General features: G+C 37.9%; 1 protein-coding gene across 35 annotated transcripts in view; it reads right to left on the bottom strand.

Moving 5' to 3' along the window:
• The window catches only part of FUBP1 (far upstream element binding protein 1), a 34,527-nt gene extending 25,035 nt beyond the window's left edge, over positions 1-9,492 (bottom strand). For 7 of the 35 annotated variants that reach the window (XR_010842558.1, XR_010842560.1, XR_010842565.1 and 4 more), the window contains exons 1-5: positions 9,209-9,434; positions 2,901-2,991; positions 2,016-2,078; positions 1,173-1,211; positions 172-211 (exon numbers count right to left, since the gene is read on the bottom strand). Coding sequence is in view for 20 of the 35 variants with exons in the window: in XM_059075228.2 (XP_058931211.1) it covers positions 172-211; positions 1,173-1,211; positions 2,016-2,078; positions 2,901-2,991; positions 9,209-9,328 (353 nt within the window). In the remaining 15 variants the exon portion in view is untranslated. Of the gene's footprint in view, positions 1-171; positions 212-1,172; positions 1,212-2,015; positions 2,079-2,900; positions 2,992-9,208 lie in introns of all 35 variants that reach the window. The other 28 variants (XR_010842557.1, XR_010842563.1, XR_010842559.1 and 25 more) reach the window with 9 other exon arrangements.
• Positions 9,493-24,165: the final 14,673 nt, after the last annotated feature.

Genomic DNA, 24,165 nt, shown 5'->3' with positions numbered 1-24,165 from the left:
AAGAAAACAGATCATTTGCTATCACCTATTTGAGTCAAGGGAAATGAGCTATATATACTAAAAACAAAAAAAGCAGACACATATTCACTATATACTAACTTGGCTGTGTTTCACATACAGTTCAACTAAAACTTGCAAAGTGCTCTTTGAAAAGCTTTTATTTGACTATACCTTTGCTGCTGATGCATCGGTGGTAACTGTGTTCCGAAAGCTACCAAAAAATTAAATAAAGTGAAAATTTAATTTAATTGACATATATTTAACAATATAATCATTGTAAGCAAATCTGAAATCTTTCCCTGACACACAACACCCTGAAGAGCACAAAATTTTATGCAGAATACTTAACACTGAGAGTGGGCAAGAAACTCAGTGAAATGGCACATTATTGGCAATAGCATAGAAAAAAAACTGTCCTTTTTCAAGCAGCAAAAGAAAAGATTAAGAAATGGAGCTATAACCCCTATGTTCATAGCAGCACTATTCACAATAGCCAAGACATGGAAATAACCTAAATGTCCATTGACAGATGAATGGATAAAGAAGATGTGGTACGTATATACAATGGAACACTACTCAGCCATAAAAAAGAACGAAACAATGCCATTTGCAACAACATGGATGCAACTAGACATCCATACTAAGTCAGAAAGAGAAAGACAAATATCATATGATATCACTTATATGCGGAATCTAAAATTTGACACAAATGATTCTACCTACGAAACAGAAACAGACTAGTGGACAGAGAACAGACTTATGGTGGTGGTGGGCTGGGGGAGGGATGGAGTGGGAGGTTGGGGTTAGCAGATATAAGCTAACATGTACAGAATGGATAAACAATGAGTTCTTACTACATAGCACAGAGAACTACATTCAATATCCAATGATAAACCATAATGAAATATATAACAACTATACTTCAAAAAAAGAGCTATAAAATAAATTGAACATGCAAAATGACTTAGCAACTAAATCTTAAATTATATTGATAAATGGCCATAACTGAAGTGGGAGATAGGAGGTATATTTTTACAAATAAATTCATATAAAAAGAAAATTTATGGCCTTCAACTAACTTCAAAGATACCCAACAAAACACAGGAACAAAGCCCTAATATTAAAATCCACAGTTACTTTAACTTTTAACCCAATTTAAAATAAATACTTACAGTCATTTTGAGGAGCAACTTTCTTAGCATCTGGCTGATCTGCAAAATTAAGAGTCTTTTAATTTTTTGCCAGTAAGTACAAACACAAGACTTAGCTCCCCCATACCCAATCAAGAATACCAATATAAACATTTACTGAAATAGCTGAGGGTATGGTTTATCATTTGAACCGAAACTGCCAAAACTCAACCCAACACTTAGTGATCGAAAGAAAACGGCATTTCTTTCATTCTCTTCATGTTTAAAAGATGCACAGACACTAAAAAAAATTCTTTTTTACTGAATCAAATCACTGACCTTAATGTATGTTAAGCACTTTAAGAATGATACAAGACAAAGTATTTAGTCCGTTACTTAGCAAAACATCACATGCTAAAGTCTAATGATGCTTCCCACTGTAGGAACTGAAGATTGGAAGGAAAAAAACCTATCAAAATGTGAAAATTTGACATATCAAAAGTTGAGTGTATCTGACAGTGAACACAAAGCTATGCAAAATAAGTAAAAAATCACATTACAAGGCAATCTCAATCTAAACTGTTCTACTGTTCCTAACCAAACATTTCACAGCATAAACTTCAAAAGAAACTCAAACAACTACATGACTTCATCTTTATCTACATCCTTTACACACATGAATACAATGCGTACCTTAGAATAGGCAACCTACAGCTCAAAGTACTACGTTCTCCTCCCCCCTTCAAACTTAAATGATTAAACATCAGAATGTTGTGCAACAAAAATTCAGACACATAATCCAAGAAATATTTGTGTCCATTTAAGAATCCACTGGTTTATTTCACGTTTACATACTGAACACAGGTAATAAATAAAAATTCCTGCCTTTAAAAGGAGAGGGCATTCCCTCCCAGTGTGTTGTACTGCTCGGACTTGTCCAAGAGCCATCTACACATAAAATAAAAAGAATACATTACATACAACATCTGAAGCATCATTAGCTCATTTTTTTTGTATATTAAAACCTCACTATAAATGTGAAAGACACTTAAATAAAAGGAAACCAAGTACTCCTGGTCAAAAGCTACAAATACATTCTATACGCTCATTCAGAATCCTCCTTTAAAAAAAAAAGGGCAAAAAGAAAATGTATCAAAATTCATACATCAAATCTAAAACAAAAAAATATGTGCAGACTTCTAAGTTCAGAAGGTTCAACAATTATGTTTTTAAAAAATACAAGGCACTGTTTATCTGTTTTAAGCCACATTTTGAGTTAAACCTGAAACACAAAACAAGGTACTAAAACAAACAAAAAATGGTATAACCTGCAACACACTAAAGTAGCAAACTATAGCAACTTCAACCTTTAAAGTGAAATCAGAAATAACAAAGTAATGAGAATACAGCATCTCAGATTAATTCATGTATGATGAGAAAAACCCATGAAATGTTTCCTAAACATTTTGTATTTTTGTTTTCTTCAGTATATTAACAAGTCGTCTGTGCAAACTATCAATCTGGCACAATACTAAAAGAGGGAAAATGATGTTTTCTAGTAAGACAAAACTGGCTGGTTAACTCAAATTTTACCTACCTTGTCTAGGTCTCTTTTCCCCCCTCTCCTTTTGAGGCCAATATAACCCTTACAATTTTAGGAACCTTATGATAAAAGCAATGTTTCAAAAAAAGAACATTTGAAAAATACTGAAAATCACTTCAACTAAACTCTGTGTAAAACAATTTAAAATATTTATGGCTATAACTTACCTCCATCTTCCAAAGGTCTTTTCTGTCCCCCATAACCATAGTCATTTGAATTCAGTGATGTACCAGCATCACCTCCAATTTTTGCTGCAATCTTAAAAAACAAAAACACACCGTCATTAAGGATAGCATCATAACTACATTATTTCCAAATATATGCTAAATTATCTATCACATAAGAAAATTAATTTGATAGACAAATTAAAATTACAGTTCAATTTATTACTATCATTAATAACTTCAGAGAGTTAACAAATAATCATCTGGAATTGCTTCTGATATATCTCTATAAGAACAAAGAAGTAATCAATTAAGAATCTTTAGAAGACTGACCAAATAACTTTGAGGAAAATATGGATCCTAATTCTATCTTCTCCATGTCTCTCTCCCATGACTCTATTTGTTGGTATAGGGAGAATGTGAACATGCTAAGGCTGTGCTGTCTAATAAGGTAAAATGCTAGCCACATTTGGTTACTATTTCATATGTCTAGTCCAAATTGAGATGTACTTCAAGTGTAAAATGCACACCAGATAGCAAAACCTTGGAACAAATATAAAGAATGTAAAGCATCTCAAAAATTTTTATATTTAACACGTTAAAATGGCAATATTTTAGATATGTTGGGTTAAACAAAACATGTAACTTGCATTATACTTCTGTTGGACAATCTTTTTCTAAGGACACGAGGAGGTGCGGAGGAAGCCTGGGAAGTTGTACGTCTAAGAAAGTCTCTGTTATAGAACCACAATTCATTTCATTGTTACAGACTTTTAACTTTTAGAGTGGGGAAAACATCGTATAAGAAACACCAGCCTCGGGGCTTCCCTGGTGGCGCAGTGGTTGAGAATCCGCCTGCCGATGCAGGGGACATGGGTTTGTGTCCCGGTCCGGGAGGATCCCACATGCCGCAGAGCGGCTGGGCCCGTGAGCCATGGCCGCTGAGCCTGCGCGTCCATAGCCTGTGCTCCTCAACGGGAGAGGCCACAACAGTGAGAGGCCCGTGTACCGCAAAAAAAAACCCAAACAAACAAACAAAAAAAACACACCAGCCTCAAGTCATAAGTGGGGCACAACCAAGGGTTATTTACTGCATTTTTCTATGAAAAGGGAAATGGAACTAAAATTGCTGAGTGCCAGCAAAAGGCCAAACTGTGTATTACAATAAATGCTTTATACTCATTTTGTCACTGAATCATCACAACAATTCTATGAGGCAGAGTACTTAGTGAGATAGATATCCATTTTACAATTGAAAAAAATCTCAAGAGGTAACTTAACCAATGTTACATAGTAAGTCAATGGTGGAGAAGTCCCAATTTCTACACACCTCCTTGGCAGTTACTATAAGTGGTAATCACCAAAGATGGGTGATGGGCTCATTAGAGTTCATCATGTTATTCTTTCAATTCTGAGTATGCTTGAAATTATCAATGATAAAAATTAAACAGAAAATGAAACTTTTGGTGACTGGAATTCTTCTAAAAAGGTGTTGATGTGGAACTAAACCAAGTGCCTCAACCTTCATTATAATTAGAAAACTGGAAAGGATAAGCGTATTCAAGGACTTGAATCCAATATGTATCATGTAAGTCCTAAACATGTATCAGTTCCCATATACCAAATGTAATTCCTAGGATTCCTAGGTTTCCCTTTTTCTCATCTGTAAATGCAAACACCCACCACAAAGCATATTAGGATTAAATATAAAAATGCTCAACAAAAAAGGTATACAATTATATATTTCCTGACTCTATAGCTTTGGTCACTCTAACCTATCTTAATCATCTTTCACTTTCTCAAAGCTTATTCGAATCTTTGATCTAATTAAAATCTTATTTCTTTCCTGAAAGTTTTCCTCATCACACCTGAAAACTGCTTTTCCACCCTTCAGTTTTAAAGCAATCAGCATTTGAATTGTTCCTTAGGAAATTTAACATACTGCTAGGCATTGATGTTATGAGGAAAATATTTCTGGTCCAAGGAAAGAGTAATACTAATGAAAGAAAATGGTTTTAGGCTGGTAATACCTTCTGCAGTTAGCTTTTATAAACACTGAGTTTGCAAAGCAGCACTCCTTGAACTCCAAGGAACTCTGCACAGAAAAAGGATATTTATTTATACCTCCCTATCCACTGAATAGTTCTAAAAATATCCAACTGAAAATAAAATTGATCCTTAGTTCACTCAGAAGAACCAGTTAACTAACACTATCTCAAAAATTCAGAACCAATACAAAAACATTAGAGAAGAACTTTTAGAAAAAAATGCTAACACAGATTTAATCAATTCTCCAAGATCAAAAGAAAACACACACTTCCTAGGTCACTTCACAGAATTTAAGAGAAACAGTAATTCCTAAAATCCAACCTCTATATAAAATTCTTATGAGAATAGTAGAATTACGTGTAGGTAACTTCTTTGATTTTCAATTTACAATAAAAATTCAAGCTTTCCATTTGGACCCTCCCTAGTTCTCAAATGAGTAAATATTTTTTGTGCTTTCAATGTTTTAGCATTTTCCACCTTTCTTCAATTATTCTTAGAATCCAAGAATTTTGGAGTTGAAAGGAAATTTGAGATTATTCAGTCATACCACCTGATTTTAGAGATTAAAACGACAAGAACAAAACCACAAACAACAACACACAAAAAGCTGATTTTCAGAAGTAATTACCTAAATGCCCAAAATGACTATCTCCTAATTTTCAGTCTACATGCTTCCTTAGGCTTTGGGGTCCAACCGTGATTTGGGGTCAGTGGTAATTCTGGTTTTACTGCTTTGTGTCCTTGCCAAATTTTCTTAAGCATTTTGTGCCTCATTCATCTTCTGTGTACAAAAGAGATAAATAGTTTCTACACTTACCCTGTAGAATAGTTGTGAGAATCAAATGAATTAATATAAATATGCTTAGCACAGAGCCTAATATGTAGCACATAAATTGCCAGTTACTATGAACAAATCAGCACACTTTAATTCAACTATAAAGCAGGTTCACAAGACTTCAAATATTCAATTTAAAAAATTTAACAGGTTTTTATTTGTACTGGCTAAAGAGATACACTTTGAAAGAACATAAATATTTTCAGAACAAAATTTCATTACTGCTTTAATTCATTAAAGATATCTGTTGATTCAATTCAATAAATAATGAGTACCTACTATGGGCAAGGTCCTAATGGATTCAATTCCTATGCACCAGAAATGCGAAGAGGCTAGAAATATTACTAGCCCATGACTTTATTAGCATTGTCCCCTCTTTACAGCCCAGAAATCTTTGATCATAATCAAGCTTTGCTATCCCATCTCAAAATGTGTTATAAAAAAACAAAAACAACCAAACAATGCCCCCCACACACTCAAATGCTAGTTTTCACTGAAGAGATTAATGGTAAGTAAAAAGTCAACAGTTCTATTTTATAAATTTTTCACTGCATTCAAACATAATACAGTCTGAATTACTTTCACAATTATCAAGAAAGAGATTTCAAGAATTGAGCACTTAATGACTAATTGAATAGTTGTTTAGAGGGGAAGTGATGAGGATTGATATTCTTGCATAACCTGTGATCTACCACTCTACTTAGTCTCAGTCTCTGATTCACTTCTACCTTCATATAACCTTAAGAGGAAAAAGGTAGATATATCTCAATTTTCCAGTGTTTCAAAGACAGAACTTGTTATCAGTGTGATCACTAAAGATCTAATCAAAGAATTTCAACATCACCCTCTGCAGTTAGTTTGAAGTACCCAAATATAAATTTCTAAAGTACACAGGTTGGAAACCCTAAACTAGAGAAGCAGTCTGGTGCCCCTGCGCTAGATTTAGCCCACAGAATATTATAAAAATCTGGAAATTTCACACTAAAAAAATAAGCTATTAGAATTCTCTGGAAAAAGACTGAGCAACTCGGCCTCAATTGCCTGATGGCAACAATCAGCTAGAGTAAATGCTACTAGCATTTACTAGATAGGGACCAGGGATCCTAAACATTTATTCTGCTTTCCTGCATAACAAAGAACTATCCAGCTGAAATGCCAATAGCTTCCCAAGCAGTATGCAGCTCTTTGAAGGCAAGAAGCTGTTCTTATACCTCTTCCTTCCAAAGAACACAGCACAATACTCTAGACAAAGAAAAGAAACTTAAGGTTAGATGGAGATTTTGGAAATATAATTTAGTATCCATTAATATAGATAAGGAAAAAATTCTTTCAGGGATTAACCTAATTTGTCCCTTCAGCCCAAGCACTTTTCCCTATACTCCACTTACATAATCACACAAGCAGCTCTACAGCCAATATACGGAGGCATTCTCAAATGTAACCAGAAGGGGCAATTCAACTCAAATGCTAAATTTGAGAATCTCAGATTTAAGATCAATTCTGTAGAAACAATCAAATTACAGGAAAGACACTTGTAAATTATATTACAGAAAGGGCACTGAGGCAGCTATTGGCATATAAACAGAGGACAAGAAATTAACAGTTTGAGGACAACTTCTATATTTTAAAAAGCAGTCTAAATAAGAAAATTGTCTTCGGAAGTTGTATCCACCTGTACCTTTTCTCACCTCATTTTCCACCCTCCTTCCCCCACCCAACCCTATCCTCCAGTGACTTCACTCTTAGGTTCCTATCATCCCCAAAACCCCCATACCTTTGCACATGCTGTTTCTTTCTCCACTGGTCAAACTCTCACTCATTCTTTAATGCCTTGCTTAAAAATATCAGTCCTTTACTTTGGCAGTTAGGTACCCCACTCCCTGGTATTGAGTACAGTACCTGATTCATAGAACTCTAAAATGTTTACAGAACAAATGGATGAATTAACAGTGCCCATATTTTGTCTACTGCTTGAAAGCGTTAATCAGATACTTAACTATTCTTTTGTCTTTGGTTCCTTGACCATCATAGCTTCCTAGAAGGCAGAAACCCAATTAACACATTTTAAAAGTCTCCAGTATTTATGTACAGTGCCACAAATTAATTCAATATGCTAGTTGAATATAATAATTCATGTGAGTCTTCCAATCCAATCTAATAAAACCCTTCTAACAGAGTTCTTGTCATTATGTAAATGTTTCAGTCACTAAACATGTTCAGAAGTAGTAAATAAGAATTAGGTGAATAAATCGCAGAATTAGGGTTAATGATGACCTTCTGTTGACTCCTTGGAAAATTTCTGATTAAAAACAAGTACAGGTACATTTTTATTTATGTGTTCACATTATAAAAATAAGAGTGCTTTGCTACATCACTACAGATTTTATGGATTTTGACTCAAATTATCCTTTAATCCAACCAGGGGGTGAAGAATAAGTTAACGAAGTGAACTCCTAATGTAATCAAAACATACCACAAAATTGGATTCTGATTACCATGAGCTTAACACTGTACTCTAAAAATGTCTAGCATCTAACACGCATCGTGTCATAACGAGAATATAAGATTCTTACTTTTGTTTAGACACAAGTCCATACCAACATCACACGTTTTAAAATTACATTAAGGGACTATCTAATAGAGTTCAAATAAAATCCTGGAATACAACTTTTTTTTTTTACAGCTTTTGTTTGGGAAAGTGGTGCCTTCAGGGCAAATGTACGCACCTACGTAATACAAAGAGGTCTGGTCAGTTTACGACTCTGAACTGAGAGGCAGATTCAAATTGAAACTTAGGGTATAATGGCCCTGAAGCCATTTTGAGAAGTAAGAGGGAAGGAACCGTAGAACACGCGTAAATCCCGCCCTGAAGAGGGATTCCAACCCGGAATACGAGTGCTCTCCTCTAATTCTCTTCCTTGAAGGTGTGAAAGTGTATGGTGGTACCGAAAGATTAATTGCGGGAGAGGTCGAAAGGGTTGGAAGCTGTAAAGACTGCTTTAATGACAGATCCCTTCCCTTACCATGGCTCCTGCGGACAGACCCTAGTCCTTTCCCAAACTCATTACTAGAAGCTTCCATACTATTGTGTAAAACGCGCGCTTTACCCCATGGAAGAGGATGTTCACTCAGAGGAAAAGGAAATGCTAACACCTTGGAGAAAAAAGCGCGAGTACCGGAGAAAAATCTAAAGCCATCTTCGCGTAGCACGCGTTGGGGTTCAAAGTGGCTTAGACACCAAGAACACAAAACCGAGTTCCAGCCTCTATTCGGTATTACCAACGTGGGGAAACGTGAGTCTCGTCACATTTCAGAGGGCGGAAGGGCACTTCTTTCCTCTTCCTCATGAGCGAAGAAGTAGCGGCCTACTCAGCCAGCGGCCAATTACCGTGAGCTGTCGGGGTCTCGCCGCGCGGTCCAGACTTACCTGTCGGGCTCTCTGCAGCGCATCTTTGAAAGCATCGTTAACTCCTCCACCACCGCCGCCGCCGCCTCCACCACCAGCTGAGCCAGAGGAGGGTGGAGGCACTGTTGAATAATCTGCCATGCCTACTCTACAGTGGCCGCTACCGCTTCTTCGCAGGGACCTCTCAGCCAACTGCTAAGAAAGAAAGAAAATGGCGGCCGTCGAGGCTGTATCACATTCTTGTGCGACCATCGTGCCGTAGAGAGGCGGAGACTGAAAGAAGAAAATCTCGCGATGTTTTGAAGCAACGCGCTAGTGTGGGGGTGGGGCTGGAAAAAGACAGGCAGCGACATATCGCGAGAACTGTCTTTAGATTTCGCGAGGATGGTGTTTCTATTGGCACCTCCTCTATGTGCGTTCTTGGGTTGAGGTGGTTCCCTTATCCTTCTGGGGTAGTGGATAAGACTGGTGAGCTGGCCGCCGTCTGCTTGAATTTTTGAAAGGCTGGAGGAAAGGAGTAGTTTCTTACCGGTCGCCGCCTCAGGGAGGTAGAATGGGTGGATTTTCCGCCGAGGGTCATTCTGTGTACCAATGGGGAAGTGGGGGACGTGGATAGGCGTAACGGCGGCGCAACAGTGTCTAGAGTGTGCCGCCGGGAGGGCATCTGGGAGAAGCGCGCTTTGGCCGCCGCGCGGTGATGTTCCCGAAAACGTCCGCCTGGCATAGCGGGAACGCGGCATGATTTTAAGGGTAGTAAGGTGTGCCTGCATGTTACTTCTGGATTGTCAGTTTTGAGTTTTGTCACAAGTGGGGATGAATTTAGGCCGGAGGCCTTAGTTCTCAAGCTGATTTAGAAGTTTTTGTGTAAATTCTTTGGATGAGACTGTGACGATATGACTGCCCTTTTCTTTACCTTTTTGAAATGTAATTGTTCCTAAAATTCAGTTTTAGCCAGACTCAGTAACCTAGTATCGCATGGCCAGTTTTATTGAGGTCCTTATAGATAAGAAACAGCGTCCATTTCTTGACCAAAATTGGCTTTGTGGCTTCTTCGAAATAGTTTCCCTCAGCCGCAACCTGTGAGAACTCGGATGTTTTGTATTGTCATCCCCGGACTAGATGATGATGATGTTGATTATTTTGTTTTTTGTTATCTACTTCAGTTACCAGGTAATTTCTTTCTGGAGCATATCGTGGCACGTAGTTTACTGCATTCGTGGTAGTAGTTTCAGACCCATTAGAATGCTTTAGGAGTTGATCACAGTGATTTTATTTTACCCCAAAATTCTTTCCTTTTAGATAACAAAGAATGAGGTAAAATGAACTGTACCAACTTTGGTATTTTGTGTTTAGTGAGTTAGGTCTCAGAGAGTACTTTTCCCATTGCTAGTCTTAGAGTAATTAAGAGAAACGTGTGCTGCAGTCTTCCTTATACCTGAAATTAATGTATCCACTTGCTCAAGGCCCAAAGTAAGTCTGATAACAGTTACATGCACACAGGTACAAGTGGGCCATCATTTTCCTATAATTAGCTTTTCCTACCATCTTATCCATTTACAGCTCTGATTATGTCCTTCAGTGTGCATAGCCATCTATTTCGATTTGGGGGGGGGAATTTATTTGTATTTGGAAAAGCAGTGAATGTGTTGGACTACAGATTTAAGCATAACTGGTAAAAAGAAAAACTGTATAAGCAGTGTTGGGTGGTATTGCTAAATAAGATTTCTTCAGCTGTGCTCTGAGAAAGTCTGTCCAATAAATGGCATTTATTAATCAGTAATTGATTTTTTCATGTTTTATTAATTAGACATATACCAGTTTGTCCTGATCAACATAGTGTTAGTCACAGAGTGATATAATTTACCTCTAAAGAAATAAACTTTGTTTCATGTATACCACAATTTTAGTTATCTCTAAACATTGAAAATAAGTAAAGACCTCCATTTCTAGTTTTTTTGGTAGAGTCTCCTGGAAGTATGGGTGTTCTAGTATGGGAACCATTTGCAATCAGTCAAGTTCAGGATTTCTCAAACTTAACACTATTGACACTTTATGGCCAGGTAATTTTTTATTTTATAACACTACTGTGCATTGTAGTATGTTTAGCAGCATCCTTGGCCTCTACCCATAGATGCCAGTAGCACCTGTACCAATATGAGAACCCCCATACCAATTATGACAACCAAAAATGTCTCCAGAGATTGCAGATGTCCCCTGGGAGGCAAAATCACTCCACAGTGAGGACCACTGGTCAGCCTTGATTGCTGCCCCTGATTTTTCCATCAAGAAGGCCTATTGGGCTTCCCTGGTGGCGCAGTGGTTGAGAGTCCGCCTGCCGATGCAGGGGACACGGGTTCGTGCTCCGGTCTGGGAAGATCCCACATGCCGCGGAGCGGCTGGGCCCATGAGCCATGGCCACTGAGCCTGCGCGTCCGGAGCCTGTGCTCCGCAATGGGAGGGGCCACAGCAGTGAGAGGCCTGCGTACCAAAAAAAAAAAAAAAAAAAAAAAAAAAGAAGGCCTATTTACCTTACTTCAGAGGTATATTCCACTTTCCACTGCTTTTCGTCTCCACTACTCCTGAGTTACCATCACCTCAGTCTTGGGCTGTTACAGTAGCATTCTAGTTGTTTTTTCTGCTTCCACCCTTACATTTTTACAATTTACTTTTTAAAATTATGAAATTGTGTACAGCGAAGTAAATAATGTATGTATGTAATGTCTCAAATGTAACAAGCACCCATGTATCTGCTTTCCAGGAATGTTCTCCAAAAAGTAGACCATTACCAGTACTCTTGAAGCTCAAGGGTGCCTCTACTTGAATGTATTACAATTGTTTCTTCATATAGCAGCTTAAAAGCTTTCTTTAAAACATAAATCAGATCATCTCACCTAGTCTTCTCTCCTATTGCACTTTAAATCCCATCTCCTGGAATGGCCTAAGGGTGCCATGTAAACACTCCTGCTCCTCATTCCATTTGAGCCACCTTGCTGTCCAAGAACATTGCTGCCTCTAGGGCTTTATGCTTGCATTTTCCTCTGCCTGATTCAGATGTTCTTATAGACCTTCACATGGATGATTTGTCATCATTTGGGTCTCAGTTCAGATGTCATCTCCCTAGACCATCTCTGACCTCTGTCGTGCCATTCTGCACTCACTCTCCAATTGCCATGTTCTCTATAGAATTTATCGGAAATTATGTCGTATGTGTTTACTTGTTTATTGTCCGTCTTCCATTAGATTGTAAACTGCTGGAGAGCAAGGACCTTGTCTGTCTCTACCACTGACTAGTCCCTAACACATAGTCTTAGCATTCTAGATATTTGTTGAATGAATGAATGTCGAAAAAAATCCATCTCTACATTTTAGTTGATTTTGTGACCTTGGTCAAGTGAACTTAGACTCTGTGTCTCAGATTTCTCATCTACATAATGATCATAACCTGCATTGGTATCCTCAAATGAGGTATCTATCTCTGTGAGCTCTTCAGAAACTGGTAAGTGCTATCAAATGGAAATTGGCTTTATTAAACATAGAATTTGGCTTCTGGTGTTTCATAATTAGGAAAGGATAATCCATGGTACTCCACTTCTATAAATTTTTTGGATTAAACATCTATGTTCAAATCTTAGTTCTGGTAAAACCCAGGATCCTGTAACAGCAACTGAATTGTAGGAAAACTATAACTAGTGACTTTTGATTTGGTTATATGTGAGTTAGTTCTGAGTCCACTCAGTCTTCTCAAAGCCATTTGTAGTTTGCTGGTTACTCTAGATAATTTCATTATAACTGATGAAATCAGACTTCTTAACTAAATGCATTTCCCTTTGCAATGTAAATCCTCTTAAAAGTGGATGTGTCATAGCTAATCTAAAACTGGTTTATTGTGCTTTGAGAGATTGGCTAAATTTTCAGCTGAATTCTATTTTATAGTCACTGTCTTATCATAGAAATTGGTATTCCATATTTTATTCATAGGATGAAGCAAAAGTCAATGTTTTTAAGCTTATAAAAGTCTAGGAGGGGCATTTAGATTTATCAAATAACAGAATGAAAAGATTAGTAAAGATAGTACAAGTTGGGCTATTAAATGTACTGGCAACGTTCTTCATTTTACCTTCTGATTTATTGGTTACCAAATGACTGATTCTTTCTCAGCATAACTTTCCACTGTTGGATTAGTTAAATCTGTGTGAAATATTAGCAGATTCTTATTTTATAGCTATTGGAGAAAAACAGTCCATTATAGCTTTTTGGATAGGCATTTTAGAGTGGCAAAATGGTACAGACTTTCTGCCTCATCTTTATATCTATCACCTACCTCCTAACAACTCTTAGCCAAAAGGAGCTGATAACTTTATGCTGTATTCTGTGTGTCATTTGAATCAGGCCGGTATTTTCTCAGTGCACAGTCACAACAGATTCAGGTTAAATGTGAGGAGGAAAGTGGACAGTTAGTTCAAAGTAAAGTAAGTGGTCCAGGATGTTGTTTTAGGGTATCTGATCATTAATGTTGGTCATTGGTCTTAATGACTTTTGTATCCTTTCTGATCGAAGTTGTAGGATTCTGTTTCAGACTGTGTGAATGGAAGCAAGAACTATCAGTACTTGCATTATAAAGGACCAAGTTGTTAACACAAAAGTAACTTGGGAACTTTGTGGAGAACAACAGTTTGACTAGAGTCTGAAACTGGAGACAGCCCCATGTAGTGAAAAGAACTCTGGACTTGGTCCCAGAGGATCTAGATTCAAGTCTGACCCATGTGGCCTTTGGTAAGTCACATAACTTCATTTTACCAGCATACCAGAGACGGCAGTTTAATCTGTTTTTGAAAAGTAAAGGATAATAAAAAAGTCTTATGTTTTTACACCATGATTTCTGTCTTTCCTCTTTCAGAAGTCACCATAGTATCATCTCACCCTCAGTTATTAGAAATTTCTTCTCTGATTTGGATGTCAGATTTAATAGTATGTCCTGGTTGAAAGGCTGTTAGAGCATTGACAGATCCTCTAGGATATTGCTCATGACCATTGATTTGCCATATATCCAGCCGTTTGCCATCCTTGTCATTCCCACCTATTTATAACTGTAGAGCCCTTGGACCTTTGCACATATCTTTCTCTTTGTCAGGAACACTCCTCACCTCTTCCATTTCACTGTTGCCTGTTGAAAATTTTCCATTTTTCCAGAAAAACCTGTCCAGAACTATCAAATTTAGGGATTTCCTATTTGTATTCATGTACCATATCATGGTAATAATACCATGATATCATTTATTGTTTAGAATTCCCACTAGATTATAAGGTTCATGACAGTAAGGGCTATGTCTTTTTCTGTGTCTTTACTGCATAGCACACTCTAAAGTGCTATATACTGGGCACTGTAGGTGCTTTACATGTATTTAATTCATTTATCCTCACATTGGCTTTATGAGATAGGTGTTATTAAAATCTCCATTTTGCTGGGGTACAGATGAGTTAACGAATTTGCCCAAGGTCACATGTTAGTATAAATGTTAGAGCTGAGATTTGAACCTAGGCAGCCTGACTTGAAAGAATGGAAGAATCTATTAAAAATCTATGAAATGTATGTCTTTGTAATTTCTAGGGTATGAGTCACAATTTGGTATTTCTTACTTGGATGTTTAAAATATTTGCCTTAGTTTTTATCAAGACTTAGGCTAAAATTCTTCATGGGAAGGCAGCTCTTCATGTAAGGTAATGAAAGTAGATTATTTACAAAATTTAAAAAACCTGTGTGTTGTATAACATTGTAGAAGCTTGTTTTTCTGTATTGCTAATTGCACTGGGTGAATTAGTAATATGCCTTACTAAAGTATATAGTGCTTTATGGTGTGTGTGTATATATACATATATACCTGTATATTTGATGATGATTAGTATTATTTTTCAAATACATTGTTCAGGGGGTTTATGTGTTTGTAGTACACATCACTAGCTAGATTGTAAGACTTCTCAAGACAAGGATAGGATTGATTAATTTTCATTTTTCCCCTATATTACCACACAGCACCTGTGATAATGTTTGTACTGTTTGTCTGCATATTGTATTCCTCTACAAAATAACCCATCTGCTAAAAGAAGCATATCAGGAGTTTTTAGATTAGACTCTTCTGAGAATTCTGAGGAAAATCTTTATAGTTTGATCTTTTAGAAAAATTAATGCTTGAGACAAAGGTTCTTTGTGAAAATATAATAAATTTTCTCTGCCCTTGAGGACCTCTTCATTGAAGGTGGAAGGCATATGAGGGAGAAGGGTGGGGTTTGCTGAAGTGCCATTTCCAACTTTACAGGGTTCTTCAAATCTAGTGAGAGAATGAATATCCTTTCTGTATCATACAAATGACCTCTTTGAATATATATAGAGTGTTTGGCTAGTTGTACATATCTGTTGGCATCCTGTCTATAAGCAGGATCTGTCCTTTGGAATCATAGGAGACAGAATGTAGCATCATAGAATATACAGAAAATTGAATATCAGTATTCAGTGAGAAAAGTTTAGAGCTCCTTGCTGGTAAACCATAACACTCCCAGCTTCCCATTACTTTAGGGATGTTGCTAGGTCAAATATCTGGGACTCAAAGCATCTGTCTCAAAGTGGCCTTTACCACTCAGTTCTTGAGTGATTTTTAGCTAGTTCTATAGCATGCATTTCAATAATTTGTAATAAAGCTGGTATATAATGCTGTAGAATATCATATTTAATGAAACTGCAGAAGGTATATGATATGTATGGTTTCATAATTTACATTAAATTGATCCTATACTTACTCCCTAAATGTGTTTCCAAACTCATGTCTGCAGTTACCTCTAAGACTTATTTGTATGTTGACTCAAAACCAAAATGTCTAAAAAAAATTCATATATTTACTGTTCTTAGTCTCCCTTTATTTTGTGGTCAAAAACATCTTTATTTGTTCCTCCCCTACTTAGATCATTTATTTATATATCAGTTCCTTTCACTTCTTCTGTTACATTTATCTTTTTCATTAAATTTTTAACCAAGTAAAGAGTCAGATAAAAAATCATCTTTTTTTCCATGAAACTTAACCTGACTAACAATTCCAGTGATCTTGCCCTTAATTTGATGGTTGTCTGCATTTGTTACAAGGAGATTTTTTTTTAATGTGAAAGCTGAGCCACAACTACCACTCCCAGAAACTCTGATTTAACTGGTCTATATGTGTATCTGTAAAAACTTCCTATGTTCATTTTATTTAATTTAGCTGTGCCAGATCTCAGTTGTGGCACGTGGGATCTTCATTGCGGCATGCATGCGGGATCTAGTTCTCTGACCAGGGATTGAACCTGGGCCCCCTGCATTGGGAGCACAGAGTCTTAACCACTGGACCACCAGGGAAGTCCCCCTATGTTGATTTTTTAAAGTGCAGCCCACACTTGAGAACCACTGAAATATAAAGTCTATATGCTCCATCAGATTTTTGCTTATTTTTAATGCCTTGCAGTTTGTTCTCTAGTTGTTATGGGCATCTAGTCTTGAGAACTCAAGCTCTAGAAACATTTTCTGTTTTTGAACCTATCAACTTTTTGTTGATCTAGGCTAATGGCAATGTTAATTGAACAGGGCCACCAGCATCATCTGGGGGTGTGGGGTTTTTTTTGTTTGTTTGTTTGTTTTTGTGATACGTGGGCCTCTCACCATTGTGGCCTCTCCCGTTGCGGGGCACAGGCTCCGGACGCACAGGCCCAGCGGCCATGGCTTATGGGCTTATCCGCTCCGTGGCATGTGGGATCCTCCCAGACCGGGGCACGAACCCACGTCCCCTGCATCGGCAGGCAGACTCACAACCAGTGCGCCACCAGGGAAGCCCTGGGGGTGCTTTTAAAAATGTGGATACCTGGGCCCCACCTGGATGTAGTGAATCATTTTTATGGGAAATTACATTTTTAAATGTGTCTTAGGGGAATTCCTTGGTGGTCCAGTAGTTAGGACTAGGTGCTCTCACTGCCAGGGGCCTGGGTTCCATCCCTGGTTGGGGAACTAAGATCGCACAAGCCGTGGGGCATGGCCAAAAAAAAAAAAATCTTAGATTCTTATGCTCATCAAAGTTTGAAAACTGACTCTTTATGCAAAAAGTATTTAATAAGTATTTGCATAATTAAGCTGAATTAAAATTTGTTTCCCCAGCTAGACTGTAGCAAATGTTCTGAATACAAAGATCTTGTCCTTTCCGGTTTCCTCTCTGTGCAAGAGAGGGCTGTGGTCAAGGACTGGCTTTTACTCTTTGACTTGCCCAGTATGGCTTAGTGCTTTTCTTTTGGTAGAAGCCTGATAAATATTGAATTGAGTTTTATATGTAATCATACTTATTTTGCTGCAAAGCTAGAGCTAAAAACAAATTGTTGAATATGTGGTTACGAATGTTGGGGGCCTTTGAGGCTAGGTGGCACAGAAGAGTAGCTTCACTCGAACTTTTCCTAAGAACTTGGAAAGACTTTGAGGATCATCTAGTCCATTTCTTTCATTTTATGGAGGAAATTGTGACCCAGATTGCTTGAGTGCTATGTACAAAGTGACAAGATTAATTGCAAGACTAGAGCCAAGACTAGATTCCTAATCCAGTGCTCTTTATTTCATGAAATAAGTTCTCTTTGAAGCAGCAGTGATTGGGTTAAGTTTCAGATGGAGGTTTTCTGCTTCTTAAGTATAAGGGGAAGAAAACTCTGTGTACAACCAAAAACAGCTTGATTTTTAAAATCAGGACATCTGCCTTTACTCACATTTATTTTTTGAGATAGATTACTAGAAGATGGAGGATCTTTGCCAATGAAATCCTTAACTGAAGATGGGTGGGTGTGAGGTATTAAACTCACTTGGCATACAGTTTTGTTGTTGTTTTTAGTGGAACTTTGCTTCTCTGTCCTGACATTTCCATGTCTCTATTTATAGCAGTGATCTCTTTGGAATTTGCCTTCTGATTGTTTGTTCTTTTATGTTGCTTCATATTAACTGATATTCTCACTTCATTTTTAAAAGAGTGTATTTGAAAGGACTTGAGAAGGAAAAGAAGGAATAAAAAATTTTTAAGTATCTGAAATTACTATTTTCCCGTGACTTAACCGTAATATTCTTTATAACAGATTATCTAATTATAGTACCTAATAATACAAATACTAAATTTTCAAGATAGCATGGTAGTTTATTTTCTAAATTTAAAAGCATATCGGGACTTCCCTGGTGGCACAGTGGTTAAGAATCTGCCTGCCAATGCAGGGGACACGAGTTCGATCCCAGGTCCAGAAGATCCCACATGCTGCAGAGCAGCTAAGCCCGTGAGCCACAACTACTGAGACTGCGTTATAGAGCCCGAGAGCCACAACCACTGAGCCCACGCACCTAGAGCCCATGCTCCGCAACAAGAGAAGCCACCGCAATGAGAAGCCCGCACACCACGATGAAGAGTAGCCCCCCCAACTTGTCTCAACTAGAGAAAGCCCATACGCGGCAACTAAGACCCAATGCTGCCAAAAAAAAATTTTTTTTTAAACTGTATAAAAGCATATGAAGTCTACAATAAATTCCTTTTATCCAGGAGAGGTATTACTTTTAGATTCTTAACAACCTTGCTTTTTTTTTTTTTTTTTTTTTTTTGCGGTACGCGGGCCTCTCACTGCTGTGGCCTCTCCCGTTGCGGAGCACAGGCTCCGGATGCACAGGCTCAGCGGCCACGGCTCACGGGCCCAGCTGCTCCGCAGTATGTGGGATCTTCCCGGACCGGGGTACGAACCCGCGTCCCCTGCATCGGCAGGCGGACTCTCAACCACTGCACCACCAGGGAAGCCCAACAACCTTGCTTTTTTAACTGTACTTTGATATAAGTGAAGATCAAGAGACTTTATTTTAGTTAGAGTCTTTAAATGGTACACTCTTTAAATGCAGGAACTGCCTTATTTACTTTTTTTTTTAACTTTTGAATTTTATTTGCTTATACAGCAGGCTCTTATTAGTTATCCATTATATACATGTTAGTGTATATATGTCAATCCCAATCTCCCAATTCATCCCACCACCACCACCTCCCCCAGGCCACTCTCCCCACTTGGTGTCCATACATTTGTTCTCTATATCTGTGTCTCTATTTCTGCCCTGCAGACCAGTTAGGAACTGCCTTATTTACTTTTGAGATGAATATACTACCTGGCATCTAGTGGATGCTTATTAATCTATTCATTTATTCAGTTCAGTGAAAATACTGGGCATTGTTCTAGGTGTTAGATAGACAGTAGTGAACAAAATAGACAAATATCCTTATCCTCATGGACCTTATTCTAGTGAGTGAATGTTGAATGAAACCATGAATCACTTTGGAAAGACTATACTTGTTTTCAGATCGTAATTTGCATCACTCTAAAAAAGGTTAGCGAATTCCTTGGCGGTCCAGTGGTTATGACTCAGCACTTTCACTGCCAAGGGCGTGGGTTCGATCCCTGATCAGGGAACTGGGATCCCACAAGCTGCCTGGTGTGGCCAAAAAAAAAATTCTTTGAAGAAATAAAAAAGGATAGTCTGTAATTTATTAAGCAATGGGTTGAAGAGTTGGAATGGCAGAAGCTTAATCAGACCACTCATTCATTTAAACATTTATTTCCTAGTGTGAGTATGTAAAATTATTTGAAATAACTACATAACTGCCAGTCATTGTCATCCTAATTGTCATTCAGTTCTTGTGTTCTGTTTGTAACCCTGAGTAAAATGTTCTATTTGTAACTCTATGAGTAAAGGCCTCAGTTGCTAGCCCAGCTACAACCAGGGAACTTCATCAAAAATCAGATACCACTGAGTGCCTCTGATTATGCTGGCCCAAAACTCCGTACACACCAAAGTTCTAGTTGTTTACTTGTTTGTCAGTTTTTCACACCGTAGTGTGAGCTCCACAGGGTCTATTTTAGTCACCACTGTATCCTAAGTGCATATAATAATGTGTCACATAGTAGATGCTAGTAAATATTAATAAATCAATCCTTGACCACTGAAAATGCAATTTCCTCCCTACTCATAGCTACAGCCTACATCTAATCTTCATCCAGACTACTCAAACAATAAAAATCTTCAATTCCAATATTCTCTCAAGAAGACCTCTTATTATTTTAATAGCCTATTTACTAATGTATTCCTTCTGTTCTTCTAGTCTTGACACTTCTCTTTTTTTTCAATCTTTGCTACTTCCTGGCCTTATTTGCCAGTCACTTCAAGAATTCTCAACTCCCATTCCCCTTTGTCTTTCAGTTATGTCCACTCTTCAAATCTACTCTAAACCACTTAAAATAGACTTTGGAGTCAGTTAAGCTTCAATTCACCATTTGCTGCCTATGTGCCAAGTTATTTAACCTGGCCATGTTTAATCTTTTTTGAGTCTCATTTTGTTCTTTGTGCTCTAAGCATTGTTATGAAAATTAAATGAGATTATGGTAACCAGATACAATTGCCTATAAGTAATGAAAACCCTTATTAAATAATAACTAAAAAGTCCAGGTGCAGAGTCACTCTAGGGCTGGTTGATTTAGCAGCTCAACAATACATGAGGTATCCATATTTTTTTCATCTTTGCCCTCTGCCATCCTCAGCATGTGGCTTAGTGCCCCTAATGATTGCATAATGGTTGCCACAGTTCCCCGTGTTATGCAGGCATTATTGTAAAGTGGAAAAATAAAGTTTTTTCCCTTTAAAAACAAGGAAACACTACTACCTCCTTCCTCTGGTTGCTCACTGGATTAACCTTGTGCTGCTCCTAGCTGAATCACTGGCTTACTCTAGTAAGTATCATACTTGGTTTTGAATAATTAAGATTCATCTCCTGAGGCTGAGAGGCCTTACCTTATTAGTAATAGTTATCGTTACTACTATATTTGTAAATCTTAGGACTCTCTCCTTGGACCCTTTTTTTTTCTATCTACATTCACTCTAGTATACTCTCCTTTAGTCTTGTGGTTTTAAAGTTCACCTCTACTGATATTTTGTCTTCCCTCTGTACTGTATCTATGAATACCAAACTCACCCAAATTCCTATTAGACGTTACCATTTATAAGCTTAACTGGCATCTTAAACTTAATATGTCCAATATTGAACTCTCCAATTTCCTCCTGTAGCTCTTCGGTCTTCCTATTTTAGTAAATTGCCATTCTGTTCTTTCAGCTTGCTGAAGCTGAAAAACCTTGAAGTCATTAGTGATTTCTCTCACATTCCACATCTGATTCATCAGAAAATCCTATTGACTCTACCTTTAAGATAAAGTAGGATCTTCACTGCTACATCATGGTCCAAATCACCTGAACTATTATTGCAATACGTTCTTAATTAGTCCTCCATCCTTGCCCACCATGCTTCTCTACTCCAGATGCCAAAGTAATCCCATCATTTTTCTGCATAAAACTCTCCAGTGGCTTCTCACCTTCCCTCAATTCAAATCAAAATCTTTAGTGGCCTGCAAGGCTCTACACAGTCTAGACATCTATTATTTCTCTGACCATTTCCCAACCCCTTCCCAACCCCTACCCCATCATTCTTAAATAACCAAACCTCAAAGATGCCTGGCATCCTCTCACCTCTAGGCTTTTGAATGACCCCCACATACGTATATAGCTTTACCCTTTTCCTCTTTCAGGTCGTGGTACAAATGTTTATTTTCTCTGTGAAGCCATTTCTGGCCACCACATCTAAAATTTTAATTCTCTTATTTCCCTTTCCTACTTTATTTTCCTTAGTACCTACTACCATCTAACATTCCATATAGTATTTTTAAAAATATTTTTAATTTTTAAAAAGTCTTTTGGGGCTTCCCTGGTGGCGCAGTGGTTGAGAGTCCACTTGCCGATGCAAGGGACATGGGTTCGTGCCACGGTCCGGGAAGATCCCACATGCCGCGGAGTGGCTGGGCCCGTGAGCCATGGCCGCTGAGCCTGCGCGTCCGGAGCCTGTGCTCCGCAACGGGAGAGGCCGCAGCAGTGAGAGGCCCGTGTACTGGAAAAAAAAAAAAAAGTCTTTTAAGTTATATCTTCTTCATTAGAATGTAAAGTATATGAGGCAGGAATTTTTGTTCATCTTTTATCCCCAATACCTAGGAAGGTGCCTTGGCATATGGAAAATCCTTAATAAAATGTTTATGAAGAAATGAATAAAATGAATATTGATTCATCTTATCATGGTTTCTGGTTTTGGCTGGGTCCTCAGTGAGATTTAGTAATCCTTTACTTGTTTCTGATTAGTTTCCTTCCTAGTTCACTTAACTGCTATGTCAAACCATTACCGTTCTGTGTCAAATGCCCTACTTTTATTCTCAAATCCTTAGTTGCAGATGTCCTTTTTAAAAAAAAATTTTTAACAGGATTGACAGCATCTATAAACTTTTTAGTCTTCCTAGTCCTCTTGCCTTCAAATTTATAAATTTTTCCTTATTTATTTTCTCTTAATCTCAGAGCCCTACTTCTAATTTTGTTCAAATTTCATCTATTTCCAATCTTGGCACGAAACCCTCCTATTTCCTCTGAGACCTTAATTAAGCAATTATTTCCTTTCTTATGTATTTGTATGTATTTTTATATATCTCATTTTCCTCTATATATTTTTTCCTCTCGACCATCTTTTTTTTTTTTTAATTTTTATTTATTTATATTTGGCTGCATTGGGTCTTTGTTGCTGCACGTGGGCTTTCTCTAGCTGCAGCGAGCTGGGGGGTACTCTTCATTGTGGTGTGCGGGCTTCTCACACAGGCTTCAGTTGTTGTGGTGCATGGGCTCAGTAGTTGTGGCATGCAGGCTCCAGGGCCTGTGGGCTTCAGTAGTCGTGGCGCATGGGCTTAGCAGTTGGGTCTCGCAGGCTCTAGAGCACAGGCTCAGTAGTTGTGGCACACAGGCTTAGTTGATCTGCGGCATGTGGAATCTTACCAGACCAGGGATTGAACCCATGTCCCCTGCATCGGCAAGCGGATTTTTAACCACTGCACCACCAGGGATGTCCCTCACTTGACCATCTTAAAACCTTCTTTATCCTTACTTTATTACAACTCTCTCTTCTTCCTTCGGATGACTTTCTTTAAAAGCTTAAATTTACTATTCCATTTTCATATCTCTCTTATTGTTCAATTCACTGGATTCTGGCTTTTGCTTTCATTGCCCACAATTCCATCTACATCATAGGATTGTTGTGAAAGATTAAATGAGGTTATATATATTAAGTTTTAGAACAATGCTTGTACATAGTTAATGTTTGAGTGCTTACTATGATTAGCTACATAGTTAATGTTTGAGTGCTTATTATGATTAGCTATAACTACTGAAACAAAAATCATTCTCACTCTAGTGGGTACTTTTCTATCACCCTTCTTGACTTTCCTATATCCTTCATGAAACACTGTCCTCCTTTTGGTTTTGGGACACCAGTGATATCAAGATGTTTTCAGCTCCAAGTAACAGAATTTCTTTAAAATAAGACCAATGATAGATGGTTCTAATATTGATTAAGGGATGCAACAACACTATCAAGGACCCAGGCTCTTGCTTTCTTTGTACTCTAGCATTCTCACTGTGTCACAGGTGTTTACCTTCAGGATTGTAAGATAGCAAGCTCCGTATTTTAATCATCCCAAAGCAGAAAGGCATTGCTGGGGTTTCTCTGGGGTAGGTATCTTTTTATGGGGAAGACAGTCTCCCCCCAGCATTCCCCAGAGCATTTCCCATCTCATTGGCCACCCCTACACCATTCACTGGCAAAAGGAAATGTGATTAGTATGATTGACTTAAACTAACCATGAGTCATTCCCCAGGGGCTGGCGGAGGCACTGACCTTCCTTGAGTTCATTACTCTATTCTGGAAGAAACTAGATATCTGTTATCCAGAAACAAGATAAGAATGGCTGTGTGGTTCATAATAGTGTCTGCCATACCATTCTCACCTGGTTGATCTCTGATTGTTCCTTCTTAGTGTTTTTCATTTTTTCCT

Source organism: Kogia breviceps, chromosome 1 (assembly GCF_026419965.1).
Source record: "Kogia breviceps isolate mKogBre1 chromosome 1, mKogBre1 haplotype 1, whole genome shotgun sequence".
Lineage (NCBI taxonomy): Eukaryota > Metazoa > Chordata > Mammalia > Artiodactyla > Physeteridae > Kogia > Kogia breviceps.
Note: the sequence above shows the minus strand (reverse complement) of the source record. Positions and strands in the feature narration are given on the sequence as shown.